Here is a 16,281-nt window from a genome sequence, read left to right as displayed (position 1 = left end):
TTGTATACTGGCAAACGAGAGCAATGCATTATGTGTTATTTTTGTAACTGATAGCATTAACACATTTTTTAGCTGTTTCGCATAAATTTAGTACATTTTTAGCTCCTTGTAGGAAAGAGTCTAGCACTATTTGGCAACCCTGCTAATCAGTTGCATCAGTGGTAAACAACCACAAACAAACCATCAATACATGTGTTTTGACATGTAATGCCTCAAATACAAATAAAAATAATTTACTTCTTTTCTACAGTATACAGGTATGTATTTTACATGTAATAAATTGTTAAGCACACAAAAAAGCTACTAGCATGCGGTACATTTTGGGCAGACTAATCCTAATGACTAAAGATTACTTAATATAACATTATTACTGTGGATACTGTTTATCCTTTTTTTTTAAAATTTAGCCTTGGATCACCAGCATCAAGGCAGCCTCTGAGGATAAATAACTCTTATGAAGCACAGTCAAAACTCTTTGTAAGTTGGAAAACTTTTGTCTGAGTCACATGTGAGCACCATACAAGGGCTTAACCTAAACAATACATCCTGAGAGTTAGTGTATTAATTATTTAGATATAGAGAGTTAAAAAATGTATTTCATAACTGTAACAATATCACCAACTTTGAAATATATATCACTTACCAAACATCCATGCCAAAGATTTTTGCACTACCCTGTGTTGGAGCAGTCATGCCGGTGAGTACATTAAATAATGTTGTTTTCCCTGCTCCATTGTGACCCAAAATTGCAGTTATTTGACCTTGATAAATATCAAGGCTGAAATCTGTTCAAATGCAAAAGAAAAACAAAGTCAGCCTCATCTGTTATGCTGTTTCATACATAACTTGACAGTCTTCAATAAAAAGAAATTCCTCTCTTATTCAGAATTCTTGTAGGGAGAATCCTTCCAATTTTGACCAAAACTTATATTTTAACCCGTAAACGGTCCAAACGTATATATATGTTTTTTCAACATTTGAAAGTATGTAAAAAAAGTAGATCTTTTTTTTTACATTTGAAAATGTGTAAAAAAAACTTTGATCTACCTTTTTTTTGTTATATTTGAAAATATGTAAAAAAAAACGTAGACCTACTTTTGTAGCACTACACATGTGAACGTAGATCTGCTTGGACCGTTTACGGGTTAATTAAAAATTTCTCTAAGTGAATGCTTTCTAAAATTTTGAATTTTGGTATTTATCACACAATCTATATCATCTACATTGCTTATTTTCATTCTCCTATTTAAATTGTAACACTTATTCACATTTAATTCCATCATGCATGCATTATTCTACTTACTCATTCTATCCAGGTTTTCTTGCAAGGATACATGGTGGCCCGGTGGCCTGGTGGCTAAAGCTCCTGCTTCACACACGGAGGGCCCGGGTTCGATTCCTGGCAGGTGGAAACATTTCGACATGTTTCCTTACACCTATTGTCCTGTTCACCTAGCAGCAAATAGGTAGGTATCTGGGTGTTAGTCGACTGGTGTGGGTCGCATCCTGGGGGACAAGATTGAGGACCCCAATGGAAATAAGTTAGACAGTCCTCGATGACGCACTGACTTTCTTGGGTTATCCCGGGTGGCTAACCCTCCGGGGTTAAAAATCTGAACGAAATCTTATCTTATCTTACACTGTCAATACTGTGTATGTGTGCATTAAGTATCAGAGTCCATAATCCTCCTCTTAGAAATGAATCATGGAGGCCACCTCTGCTGTGTTGTGTGGCCAGCAGCTTCATTAAGAAGGTGTGTTAAGCCATTTATTTTTATTTTATTTATGTATTTAATGTCTTTACAAACAGTACATTGAGATTGTGTATATACAATAGTGGGATGCAATGCAAACAGAGCCTCTATTATGCCTTGGCATTATGGGCCAACTTAACATTATTGGCTTACAGTCTACTTAATACTAAGAAATAGTACAGTAATTATTTCATAGTTGTACAGTAGAATATTAATTATAAATGAATCAAAATTTGTAAAATACAAAGATATATTTGTATTCTAAAATGCTTTTGTGAAAAACAATGATTCAATTATATTCATGTCAACAATGGATAAAAAGTTCAATGTGATTGTTTCAGTTATGATGTGGGAGTACATAGGTGAGTAAATGTATACTGAGTATTTAGCATTTAGTCTAGGGTGATTAAGCGGCTTTTGAGAAGTCTTAAATTGATTTTCAGACTGGGTTACTTTAATAAACGACTTCTTCTCAACCATAGGTTCTAATCTCGCCAATAAAATCCCACGTACCAATGCCCATGCCGGGGACTACCTAGATGGGAATTTCCCAAATTCCTTCTATCTTGCTCCAACTGAGCCCATGGAAGTCACCGAGATTATAAAGTTACTTAAAAATAACTCAGGGAATCTGTCTCATGTCCCACCATTATTGTACAAGAGAGCGGCCCATGTCCTCTCGCATGCTATCTCATTACTTTTTAACAAGTCACTAGAAACTAGCACCTTCCCAAAACTGCTCAAGACGGCAAGGGTTACACCAATACATAAAGGTGGTGACCCTACAGATTTAAACAACTATAGGCCAATATCAAACCTACCATTGCTATCCAAAATCTTTGAGAAACTCGTGCACAGGAGACTATATTCATTTATAACGGCACAAAACATACTCAACCCCTGCCAATTTGGATTCAGGAAAAATAAAAGCACTAACGATGCAATCATAAAAATGTTAGATCTGCTTTACACAGCATTGGAAAATAAGGAATATCCACTAGGAATTTTTATTGACCAAAGAAAAGCTTTTGACACAGTAGACCACGGCATCCTACTCCACAAACTTGACCATTATGGTATAAGAGGCCATGCGCTTGCATATTTCAAATCTTACCTTACTAATAGGTATCAGTATGTCACCATTAAAGACACAGCATCAACAACACAGCCACTTGATACTGGAGTTCTGCAGGGAAGTGTTCTTGGTCCCCTGCTCTTCCTCATATACATCAATGATCTTCCAAACGTATCTCAACACCTGAACCCCATTCTCTTTGCTGACGACACAACTTATGTCATCTCTCACCCTAATCTTGCCACCCTCAACACCACTGTTAATGAGGAGCTGATCAAAATATCGACTTGGATGACAGCCAATAAACTTACGCTTAACACTGACAAAACCTACTACATTATGTTTGGTAGCAGAGCAGGAGATGCGCAAATTAACATTAAGATCGACAACACTCTAATTGCCAGGCATAATGAGGGCAAATTCCTAGGTCTATACCTCGACAACAACCTGAACTTCAGCACCCATATCCAACACATAACCAAAAAAGTATCCAAAACGGTTGGGATCCTCTCCAAGATATGATACTATGTGCCGCAAACCGCCCTTCTCACACTATACCATTCACTTATATATCCATACCTCACCTATGCTATCTGTGCTTGGGGTTCAACTGCAGCAACACACCTAAAGCCAATAATAACCCAACAAAAAGCCCCAGTAAGAATAATCACTAAATCCCATCCCTGGCAACACACCCCCCCACTCTTCATAGATCTAAACTTACTCCCTGTTCAGTACATCCACACTTACTACTGTGCAGTCTACATCTACAGGAACTTAAATTCCAATATTAACCTTGACCTAAAACGCTTTCTTGATAGTTGCGACAGAACCCACAGGCACAACACCAGACACAAACATCTCTATAACATTCCCTGTGTCCGACTAAACCTTTACAAAAATTCAATGTACTATGTCAAAGGCCCTAAAATCTGGAACACCCTACCTGAAAATTCTAAAACTGCAGACACATTCATCACCTTCAAAACTACCATCAGAAAACATCTTATCTCCCTGATACACCCTGTCAACTAATTACACGAATACCACCTGGTGGTTAACACTTACACTCACTCACCCATTTGACCATAAACAGAAATATCAATCTCAATCTCAAAATAATGAATCTTAACTAGTCATAAGTTGGCCTGTGATACTCCAATACTGAAACTATGTATAGTGCCAAAACAAAAGCATTCACATTGCTAAACTCACAAACTAGTATTTAGTCACTTACCCATAATACCAACTTACCTCATAATTTTGTAATATTTTAAACTTACGATTTAATTTAAGTCTGCCCGAAATGCCTAGCCATGCTAGGTGTTCTAGTGGTACACTCTGTAATTATTATTTTACTACATGTAAACCACACAATAACCAAATTCTGTAAACTCAGCATTATAATCCTTATAGAGAATAAACTTTGAATTTGAATTGAATGAATTCCATATTTTGGGGCCCTTTATGTGCATAGAGTTTTTACACAGTGTGATATGGACACGAGGTATATCAAAAAGAGATCTGTCTTGTGTTGTGGTCATGTGTCCTGTTTAGGTTGGTGAGGAAAAGTCTGAGTGGGGGGTTTATATTTGCGTGTATTGTTCTGCGTATGTAGTAGGCACATGAATAAGTATGGATGTTCTTAATGGTAAGCAGATTCAGACTTTTGAAAATTGGAGGAGTATGCTGGTGGGAGTGGGAATTTGTTATTCTTACTGCTGCCTTTTGCTGGGTTATTAAGGGTTTTAGGTGATTGGATGTTGTTGATCCCCATGCACCAATTCCATATGTAAGATAAGGGTATATGAGTGAATGGTACAGTGCCAGGAGAGCTGATTGTGGAATGTAGTACCTTATCTTTGATAGTATGCCTACAGTCTTGGAGATTTTCTTGGTGATTTGTTGTATGTGTATCCAGAACTTAAGGCTACTGTCAAGGTGGATACCTAGGAATTTTCCCTCTGCAAGTCTTGTGACTGATGTTTCATTTAGTGTAATGTTAATTGGATCATTTGCAGCTTTGTTTCCAAACTGATTGAAAACTGAATGAAATTGCACTCTTCATTCTTTAAATTCAAACATCTCTTCTTCTTCTTACAACAAACCAGCCGTATCCCACTGAGGCAGGGTGGCCCAAAAAGAAAAACAAAAGTTTCTCTTTTTAACTTTAGTAATGTATACAGGAGAAGGGGATACTAGCCCCTTGCTCCTGTCATTTTAGTCGCCTCTTGTGACACACATGACTTACGGACGAAGAATTCTGTTCCATATTCCCATGGAGAAACCTCTCTTGTATTATACTAATCAAAACCTGTCAAGGCAGTGAACCTTGGCATATATTTTCTATTTGTTCTCACTGTTCCACACACATAAGCATGACCGTGGCAAGGAATAGATACATTTTGGCCACAAAAACTTTTATACCAGAGCAATTATGTTTGCTTGGTATATATTGCTTAACCCCCTTCAGGGTCCAAGGCCAAAATCTGAAGTGGTGCTCCAGTGTCCAAGAAATTTTGAAAAAAAAAAAAAAAAAAAATTATTTTTTCTTACAGAATTAAAGAGCATACTTTTGTGAAGGTAATAAGACCAAAAAAAAAAATTCTGATCAGTACTTACTGAGATACAGTGCCAAGAAGTTTGTCAAAAATGATGTGGTGGCGGCAACATCGACGAATTCCACATACGCGCATTACATTATTTAGCGGTTTTTGTTGTTTTTTCTTTTCTTTTCCAATTTTTTTCTATTCCTACTAACATTTGGGGCCTGAGAGACCAATACTGTATATAATGTATATATATAAACTCACTGTATTGAACACAATAACCGCACTAAAGTTATTATCATATTATTGTTTACCACTGTTGTTTATTACAATAAACATGCACAAATATTGTATAATACTAATGTTCTATCATATATTTGCATATTTACAATCACTGGACATGGTTTTAGAACTGCTGGAGCTTGTGGAACTCCTTGAAACAAGGCACCATGCACAGAGGCACCTTACATTCCTCACACATAAACCGAGTGTCGTTGCGTCTTTGTTGCCGTCGTTTTGTTTGTGCACAGACGATGCATCTCTTCTGAGCAAATTTCTTCTGAGTTGAAGGAAGTTGTATTATGAAATGATCACCTTCCCTCCTCAAACGCTTGGGTATATCCAGAGGAATTCGAGGACCGTGTTGTATAGCAGGTGTTCTTACCTGGTACTTCATTATGAGTTGTCTGACAACAGACAAACAAAATTCACCATACGGTGGTCTGTTGCCAGTCTTTATTTGGTACATATTATATGCATTGAGCATTGAAATGTCCATGAGATGGAAGAAAAGTTTCATGTACCACTTGTAACTCTTACCAACACAGTCAACAAAACCAATCTGCATGTCACATTTGTCAACCAAGCGCATGTTTTGTGTATAATCAATCACTGTCACTGGTTTTCGAATACGTTCATTAGTCACTCGATCAACTTTGCCACTGTCTTGCATTTCATTACGGTGAATGGTTGTCAACAATGTGACATCTCGTTTGTCATGCCACCATAATGCCATGATGTCATTGGCAGTAAACACCTGCACATCATCACCACGAGCACCTGCGTTGAGCCTGGGCATATGTTTACGATTAGAACGCACTGTGCCACACACATCTGTCTTGTTCACTCACATGAAATCACTGAGTAATGGGCTTGTGTACCAGTTATCGGTATATAATGTATGCCCCTTACCAAGATAAGGTGCCATCATGTTTCTCACTACGTCACCTGAGATACCCAATAACATCTTGGTATCTTTCAATGTTTTACTTCCCGTGTATACAACAATATCCAACACCAGGCCACTGTCACAATCACAGAGTACAAACAGTTTTATACCAAAGCGTTTCCTCTTGCTCGGTATATACTGCTTGAATGACAGTCTACCTTTGAACAAAATCAAAGACTCGTCAATTACAAGATTCTTGAATGGATAAAAGTATATGCTGAACTTTTGTTTGAGATACATGAAAACATTTCTAATCTTGTATAACCTGTCACTTCTGTCAGGCCTGGTTTTGTCAGAGAAGTGCAACATACGTAAGAGTAAGATAAACCTGTTCACTGGTATGATTTCACTGAAGACCGGGGTAGAAATTAGCCGATCTGTGGACCAGTATGCTTTTATATTATGCTTATAGACATGAGGCATAAGCATTATTGTCGCAAAAAGCAAATACATTTCTGCAACAGTCGTCTCTTTCCACCTGCGTAGTCTTGACTGTGGTGATAAGATCGTATTTGCCATGGTGTACTCAAAATACTTATTATTTCCCTGACAATAGTTTCCATCAATGGCTGGTCAAAGAATAATTCAAAGAATTCCAGTTCATTGGCCGTGGTTCCAAGGGGACAGGTAGGTAGAATTCCACTTTGAGAGTCATCAAAGTGGTGAGGCTTGGGAACAAAATTGGGATTTTGCTGCCAATCCCACATACGGTTTGCTGGTGGATACTGGACATCATAGGCTGGTTGTGCGGGTGGTTGTGGTGGGCTGGTGGCTGGCACTCCGCTTTGTCCTTGAACTGACGAGTCAGCAGCGTGGGTCCCAGAGTGGCCTGGTGAGTCACGCATGGCGGTGCCACTGCCATCACCACTAACACCATCCACTGATGCCTGTGGTCTATCCATGCCAAGTGTAGCCACATCATCCTCACTATCACTACCTAAAACTGGTGTTGGGCCACGGGATGTACTCCGGGATGTACTCCGGGATGTACTCCGGGATGTACTCTGGGATGTACTCCGGGATGTACTCCGTCCCCTGGGCACAGCATAGGGTACACTACCCGAGCGCATGCGGTGGCAAACATACCGACGCTTCAATGGTGAATATGATTCCTCACTATCACTACTTGAATGATTGTCGAGCGCAATAAAATCACAGTCCACGTCACTATCATCATCATTACTGAAGTCAGAGGCCTGGCCATGCGAAAATATTAGTTTTCTCTTGCGATGCGGAACAACCGACCGTGAATCACGAGTGCCCACACCAGAGGTAGAAGGTTGAGGATCGTCAGGGTTTTCTGCACTATTATCGATATCCTGGTCATTCTTTTCGGTCACTAACTGATCAAAGCCGTAGAATTCGTCTTCATTTCCACTTCCATCAGTGTCAGAACTATCAGATAGGAAGAGGAGAGTCCCAATTTTCCGGGGAGTGAGAGCTGACTTGCGACGAGGCATGGTGAACAAGGGTAACTGAGTCAGCGTTCCCACAATGCTATGCGGGCGCCTAGATTTTTTGTTTATGGCGCACACCCACCACGCAGACCCGTTCTCTCACATGTAGGCCTATGAGCGTTTTCGCGCTAAATTTGACGGCGCTAGAATTTTGGCGTAGATCTACGGTTTGGACACTCAACGTGAAGCCGTAGATCTACGGGATGGACCCTGAAAGGGTTAAATGACAGGCATCCCTTGAACAGAATCAAGGACTCTGACATAGTAGACTGTGGACCAGTACTGTGCTTGTAAATATGAAGCATAAGCATTACTGTGGAATGGAATATCACATTTTAGCCACAGTTGTATCTTTCCACTTGTGCAGCCATGATGATTCTGCAACATGTGTAATAACTGTTCATCTAGCTGACAATCAGGTTCATGAGTCAGTCAGTCAGTCAGTCAGTCAGTCTCTGTCTCTCTGTCTCTGTCTGTCTGTCTCTCTCTCTCTCTTTTTTTGGTTTGCTAAGTACAAAGAAAGCCACTATCATGCCAGGGCATTTCAGGCAGACTAATCCTAGTACATAATAACTACCTTAAGTCTAGACAAGGTAATAGTGACAAATAAGATAATAGTGGTTAACTTTATTAAAATCTTATTTAATCTTAGTACTAATGTGGGTTAGTCAAGGTGGAGGTTTATAAGAATAATAATCAAGCAGGAGGATAGGAGGGAGGGAAGTATTGTGGGAAGGAAGGGAGGGAAATATTGTGAGTAGGCAAAACTTATTAATGATAAAACGGACTGCAGCAACAGATTTTCACGTTGTCATCAGTGCAATGTGTGTGTGTGTGTGTGTGTGTGTGTGTGTGTGTGTGTGTGTGTGTGTGTGTGTGTGTGTGTGTGTGTGTGTGTGTGTGTGTGTGTGTGTGTGTGTGTGTGTGTGTACTCACCTATATGTGGTTGCAGGGGTCGAGTCATAGCTCCTAGCCCCGCCTCTTCACTGGTAGATACTAATTCACTCTCTCCCTGCTCCATGATATTTGTCATACCTCATCTTAAAGCTATTTATGGAACTTGCTTCCACTACTTCACTCTCCAGATTATTCCAGTTCCTGACAACTCTAAGACTAAAGAAATACTTCCTAACATCCCTATGACTCATCTGGGTTTTCAGTTTCCAATTGTGTCCCCGTGTTTCTGTATCCCATCTCTGAAACATTCGATCCTTGTCCACGTTGTCAATGCCTCTTAGTATTTTAAACATTGTTATCATGTCCCCTCTATCCCTCCTATCCTCTAGTGTTATCAGGTTGAGTTCCCTTAACCTCTCCTCATAAGACATGCCCCTCAGTTCCGGTACTAATCGTGTTGCAAATTTTTGCACTTTCTCCAATTTCTTGACGTGTTTGGCTAAGTGAGGGTTCCATACTGGTGCTGCATATTCCAGAGTAGGCCTTACGTACACTGTGTATAATGTCGTGAATGACTCCTTACTCAGATGTCTAAACACCAATCTCAGGTTTGCCAATCTCCCATATGCTGCAGCAGTTATTTGGTTGATGTGTGCCTCAGGGGACATGTTCGTTATGATGCTTACCCCAAGATCCTTTTCTTTAACTGACGTTTGCAGCTGTTGGTTTCCTAACCTGTACTCCGTCTGTGGTCTTCTGTGTCCTTCCTCAATCTTCATGACCTTACACTTACTGGGGTTAAACTCCAGGAGCCATTTGTCAGACCATACTTGTAGTTTGTCCAGATCCCCTTGTAATCTTAACTGATCCTCTCCTACTTGTATTCTCTTCATCAGTTTCACATCATCAGCGAACAGTGACACTTCTGAATCTATTCCTTCCACAATGTCATTCACGTATACAAGAAACAGCACCGGGCCTAGGACTGACCCTTGTGGAACCCCACTCGACACATTCGCCCACTCCGACACTTCAGCACGTACCAACACACATTGTTTCCTTCCTGTCAGGTATTCCCTGGTCCATTGCAGTACTTTCCCCTTTATTCCTGCCTGCTCCTCTAATTTTTGCACCAGTCTCTTGTGTGGTACTGTGTCAAAAGCCTTCTTGCAATCTAAGAAGATGCAATCTACCCATCCCTCTCTCTCCTGTCTTACTTCTGTTACCTTATCATAGAACTCAAGTAAATTTGTGACACAGGATTTCCCATCTCTGACTGTCATGTATGAGCCCAATCTTTTCAATGTGTTCCACTACTTTTCTCCTGATAATCTTTTCCATGACTTTACATACTATACAAGTCAGTGACACTGGTCTGTAGTTTAATGCTACCTGTCTGTCCCCTTTCTTAAAAATTGGAACTACATGTGCTGTCTTCCACGCCTCAGGCAACTGCCCTGTTTCGATAGATTTACTAATGGCACGCAAAGTTCCTCTGCTCCCTCTCTCAGTATCCATGGAGATGTGTTATCTGGGCCCACCGCCTTTGAGGTATCGAGTTTGTCTAGCAGTTTCTTCACCTCTACCTTGGTTATGTGTATTGTGTCCAGCGCCTGCTGGTGCACCCTACCTACACAGTTTGCTGGAAGCATTCCTGACTCTATTGTGAATACTTCTCTAAATCTTTTATTTAGTTCATCACATATTTCTTGGCCACTCTTCGTCAGCTCCCCTCCTTCTTTCCTCAGCCTGATTACCTGGTCCTTGACTGTTGTTTTTCTCCTAATGTGACTGTATAACAACTTTGGTTCAGATTTGGCTTTTGATGCTATGTTGTTCTCGTATTGCCTCTTGGCCTCTCTAGTTATCCTTGCATATTCGTTTCTGGTTCTTCTGCTCATCTCCTTGTTTTCTTGAGTCCTTCGCCTTTTATACCTTTTCCATGCTCTCGCACACTTGGCTTTGGCCTCTTTACACCTCCAATTAAACCATGGGCTCACTCTGGTCTTATCATTTTTTCTGTTGCCCTTTGGTATGAACCTTTCCTCTGCCTCCCTGCACTTAGTGGTTACTATTTCCATCATTTCATTTACTGTCTTTCCCTCTAGTTCTCTTTCCCACTGCACTTCACGCAGGAAACTTCTCATTCCTATGTAGTCCCCTTTTTTGAAGTTTGGTTTCTCTCTTTGTTCTCGTGCTACTGCATTCTCCACTGTTAACTCAACGAGATATTCAAAACTCAGGACATCATGATCACTAGTGCCCAGGGGTCTTTCGTGGGTGATATCCCTTATGTCTGAACTATTCAAGGTGAATATGAGATCCAGCCTTGCTGCAACATCCTTTCCTCTCTCTCTCTGGTTGTATCCCTAACATGTTGATGCATGAAGTTCTCCAATACAGTCTCCAACATCTTAGCCCTCCATGTTTCTGGTCCCCCATGTGGCTCTAGGTTTTCCCAGTCAATCTCTTTATGATTGAAATCCCCCATTATAAGCAATTTTGTCCTACCCATATGAGCCCTCCTGGCCACTTCAGCTAGTGTATCCACCATTGCCCTATTGCGCACATCATACTCTTCTCTTGTTCTCCTGCTGTTAAGTGGTGGGTTATACATCACTGCTATCATCACTTTTGGACCACCAGTCTGAAGTGTTCCTACAATGAAGTCGTCTGTTTCCCTTCTTTCCATTCCTCCCATCTCCTCAAAACTCCACTGGTTTTTTATGAGCAATGCTACTCCTCCCCCTCCTCTGTTCTCTCTGTCTTTCCTCATAATCTGATATCCAGGTGGAAAAATTGCATCTGTTATCATCCCTGTAAGTTTTGTCTCTGCTAGTGCTATAATGTCAGGTGATGCATCAATGATGCATTCTTGCCACTCTTCACTCTTGTTATTCCATCTGCATTGGTGTACCATACCTTTAGCTTCTTTTCCATTACTGTATTTTGGGAGATGGAAGAGGAAGGTGCAGGCTGGGAGGGTGGAAGGCAGGGCACAATATTATGGTCTGCTGTGACTGTGGAATTAGTGCTTAGGGGGGTGGTGACTATGGAGTGAGGTTCGTTTCTGTTTACTGTGTTTGGTTGATATGTGGTGACAGGGGTTGAGAGGTTTCTGTAAGCATTTGTGTTTGATGTTCCGCCAAAGGCTGAGTTTTCCTGTCTGTTGTTGCCCGTCCTGTCTCTCTTACCTTCCACTGGTTCTGTCTGGCTCTCACTTTCAGTTGTTCCCTTTCCTTTCGTGTTCTGTCTCGATTTAGGAACACTTTTTGATAATCTGGAGAGTCCTTCAACAGTGGTTTCTTTTGTAGTATCCTGTTCCGTACCACATCTGTCTTGAATGTCAATCTGATTGGTCGATTTCTTTCCCTCGAGTACCCCCCAAGTCTGTGAAAATTTTCTACCTGAGACATGTCCCTCTCTCCTGTTATTGCAATGATGTTCTTAATCTCTGTTTTCTCCCAATGCTTTCTTTCATCATAGGTCTGCCCTTCAGCCTCCTGAAGCCCATGAATAATTATTGATCTCTCCCTCTCCTCTTCCCATTTCTTTTCCCTCTGTATCTCTGGATCTGATTTAAGCATCTCCTTTGCTGTTTCCTTAATCATCTCCCAGACACCATGATGGCCTGATATTACTGCTGCAAAAGACTGCTTAGATCCATCCCCTCCTTCAGTCCCCTCGCTGCCTGCTGATGTTCCCATTTCGGTCATCTTGCTCCTTTCGGACCTCATCTTTAGATCCTGCTTCAGCACATCCATTTCTTTCTCCATTCTCTTTATCTTTGCCTCAGCTGCTACAGCTCATGATGCCCACTTCTTGCTCTCTGCAGATATTTGCTCTAACATGTTATTGCAAAGCTCGTTTAACCTTTTCTCCCATTGTTGTTCCATTTTTTTCTTGAGCCGTTTTACCCATTCTTCCTTTTCTGACCAGCCTTTATGTCCTCCCTTTTGAGAGCCCATTCTGTTTTTATCCTGTTGAGATGTTCTAGCTGCTTCAGCTTATCTTAAAAATGTGTGTGTGTGGTGGGGGGATTTATGAGCTAATGTGTTTGGTTAGGTTAGGTTTGTGTGTGTGTGTATACTCACCTAGTTGTACTCACCTAGTTGAGGTTGTGGGGGTCGAGTCCGAGCTCCTGGCCCCGCCTCTTCACTGATCGCTACTAGGTCACTCTCCCTGAACCGTGAGCTTTATCATACCTCTGCTTAAAGCTATGTATGGATCCTGCCTCCACTACATCGCTTCCCAAACTATTCCACTTACTGACTACTCTGTGGCTGAAGAAATACTTCCTAACATCCCTGTGATTCATCTGTGTCTTCAACTTCCAACTGTGTCCCCTTGTTACTGTGTCCAATCTCGAACATCCTGTCTTTGTCCACCTTGTCAATTCCTCTCAGTATTTTGTATGTCGTTATCATGTCCCCCCTATCTCTCCTGTCCTCCAGTGTCGTCAGGTTGATTTCCCTTAACCTCTCCTCGTAGGACATACCTCTTAGCTCTGGGACTAGTCTTGTTGCAAACCTTTGCACTTTCTCTAGTTTCTTTACGTGCTTGGCTAGGTGTGGGTTCCAAACTGGTGCCGCATACTCCAATATGGGCCTAACGTACACAGTGTACAGGGTCCTGAACGATTCCTTATTAAGATGTCGGAATGCTGTTCTGAGGTTTGCTAGGCGCCCATATGCTGCAGCAGTTATTTGATTGATGTGCGCTTCAGGAGATGTGCCTGGTGTTATACTCACCCCAAGATCTTTTTCCTTGAGTGAGGTTTGTAGTCTCTGGCCCCCTAGACTGTACTCTGTCTGCGGTCTTCTTTGCCCTTCCCCAATCTTCATGACTTTGCACTTGGTGGGATTGAACTCCAGGAGCCAATTGCTGGACCAGGTCTGCAGCCTGTCCAGATCCCTTTGTAGTTCTGCCTGGTCTTCGATCGAGTGAATTCTTCTCATCAACTTCACGTCATCTGCAAACAGGGACACCTCAGAGTCTATTCCTTCCGTCATGTCGTTCACAAATACCAGAAACAGCACTGGTCCTAGGACTGACCCCTGTGGGACCCCGCTGGTCACAGGTGCCCACTCTGACACCTCGCCACGTACCATGACTCGCTGCTGTCTTCCCGACAAGTATTTCCTGATCCATTGTAGTGCCTTCCCTGTTATCCCTGCTTGGTCCTCCAGTTTTTGCACCAATCTCTTGTGTGGAACTGTGTCAAACGCCTTCTTGCAGTCCAAGAATATGCAATCCACCCACCCCTCTCTCTCTTGTCTTACTACTATCACCATGTCATAGAACTCCAGTAGGTTTGTGACACAGGATTTCCCGTCCCTGAAACCATGTTGGCTGCTGTTGATGAGATTATTTCTTTCTAGGTGTTCCACCACTCTTCTCCTGATAATCTTCTCCATGATTCTGCATACTATACATGTCAGTGGCACTGGTCTGTAGTTTAATGCTTCATGTCTGTCTCCTTTTTTAAAGATTGGGACTACATTTGCTGTCTTCCATGCCTCAGGCAATCTCCCTATTTCGATAAATGTATTGAATATTGTTGTTAGGGGTACACAGAGCGCCTCTGCTCCCTCTCTCAATACCCATGGGGAGATGTTATCTGGCCCCATTGCCTTTGAGGTATCTAGCTCACTCAGAAGCCTCTTCACTTCTTCCTCGGTTGTGTGCACTGTGTCCAGCACATGGTGGTGTGCCCCACCTCTCCGTCTTTCTAGAGCCCCTTCTGTCTCCTTTGTGAACACTTCTTTGAATCTCTTGTTGAGTTCCTCACATACTTCACGGTCATTTCTTGTTGTCTCTCCTTCCTTCCTTAGCCTGATTACCTGGTCCTTGACTGTTGTTTTCCTCCTGATGTGGCTGTACAACAGTTTCGGGTCAGATTTGGCTTTCGCTGCTATGTCATTTTCATATTGTCTTTGGGCCTCCCTTCTTATCTGTGCATATTCGTTTCTGGCTCTACGACTGCTCTCCTTATTCTCCTGGGTCCTTTGCCTTCTATATTTCTTCCATTCCCTAGCACACTTGGTTTTTGCCTCCCTGCACCTTTGGGTAAACCATGGGCTCATCCTGGCTTTTTCATTATTCCTGTTACCCTTGGGTACAAACCTCTCCTCAGCCTCTTTGCATTTTGTTGCTACATATTCCATCATCTCATTAACTGGCTTCCCTGCCAGTTCTCTGTCCCACTGAACCCTGTTCAGGAAGTTCCTCATTCCTGTGTAGTCCCCTTTCTTGTAGTTTGGCTTCATTCGTCCTGGCCTTCCTGCTTCTCCCTCCACTTGTAGCTCTACTGTGTATTCGAAGCTTAAAACCACATGGTCACTGGCCCCAAGGGGTCTTTCATATGTGATGTCCTCGATATCTGCACTACTCAAGGTGAATACTAAGTCTAGCCTTGCTGGTTCATCCTCTCCTCTCTCTCTTGTAGTGTCCCTTATGTGTTGGTACATGAAGTTTTCCAGTACCACCTCCATCATCTTAGCCCTCCATGTATCTTGGCCCCCATACAGGTCCAAGTTATCCCAATCGATCTCCTTGTGCTTAAAGTCACCCATGATCAGGAGCTTTGCCCTGCATGCATGAGCTCTTCTGGCCACTCTAGCCAGTGTGTCAACCATCGCTCTATTGCTCTCGTCGTACTCTTGCCTTGGCCTCCTGCTGTTCTGTGGTGGGTTATACATCACTGCTATTACCACCTTGGGACCTCCAGAGTGAAGCGTTCCCGCTATGTAATCACTTTCTTCTCCGCTGTCTCCTCTCTCCAGCTCATCAAAATTCCAGCGATTTTTGATCAGCAATGCCACTCCTCCACCCCCCCTGTTCCCTCTGTCTCTCCTCAGGATTTGGTATCCCATTGGAAAGATGGCATCTGTTATCTGAGTCTATCCCTTCCGTTATATCGTTCACATATACATGTACCAAGAACAGCACAGGTCCTAGGACTGACCCCTGTGAAAGCCCGCTTGTCACAGGTGCCCACTCTGACACCTTGTCGCGTACCATGACTCGTTGTTGCTTCCCTGTCAGATATTCTCTGATCCATTGCAGTGCCTTTCCTGTTATGTGTGCCTGGTCCTCTAGCTTTTGCAGTAACCTCTTGTGAAGAACTGTGTCGAAGGCCTTCTTGCAGTCCAAAAATATGCAGTCGATCCACCCCTCTCACTCTTGTCTTACTTCTGTCACCTTGTCATAAAACTCTAGTAGGTTTGTGACACAGGGTTTTCCTTCCCTGAAACCGTGCTGGTTGTCAATTATACACTTGTTTCTTTCCAGGTGCCCCACCACTCTCCTCCTGATGATC

General features: G+C 42.1%; 1 protein-coding gene across 8 annotated transcripts in view; it reads right to left on the bottom strand.

Annotated features, from left to right (window-relative positions):
* LOC128692060 (cholesterol transporter ABCA5) overlaps positions 1-16,281 on the bottom strand; it is a 408,467-nt gene that overhangs the window by 209,854 nt on the left and 182,332 nt on the right. For all 8 annotated transcript variants that reach the window (XM_070079720.1, XM_070079724.1, XM_070079709.1 and 5 more), the window contains one exon: positions 644-785. In XM_070079720.1, coding sequence (XP_069935821.1) covers positions 644-785 — 142 coding nt within the window. The remainder of the gene's footprint in view (positions 1-643; positions 786-16,281) is intronic.

Source organism: Cherax quadricarinatus, chromosome 6, assembly GCF_038502225.1.
Source record: "Cherax quadricarinatus isolate ZL_2023a chromosome 6, ASM3850222v1, whole genome shotgun sequence".
Classification (NCBI taxonomy): Eukaryota; Metazoa; Arthropoda; class Malacostraca; order Decapoda; family Parastacidae; genus Cherax; species Cherax quadricarinatus.
Note: the sequence above shows the minus strand (reverse complement) of the source record. Positions and strands in the feature narration are given on the sequence as shown.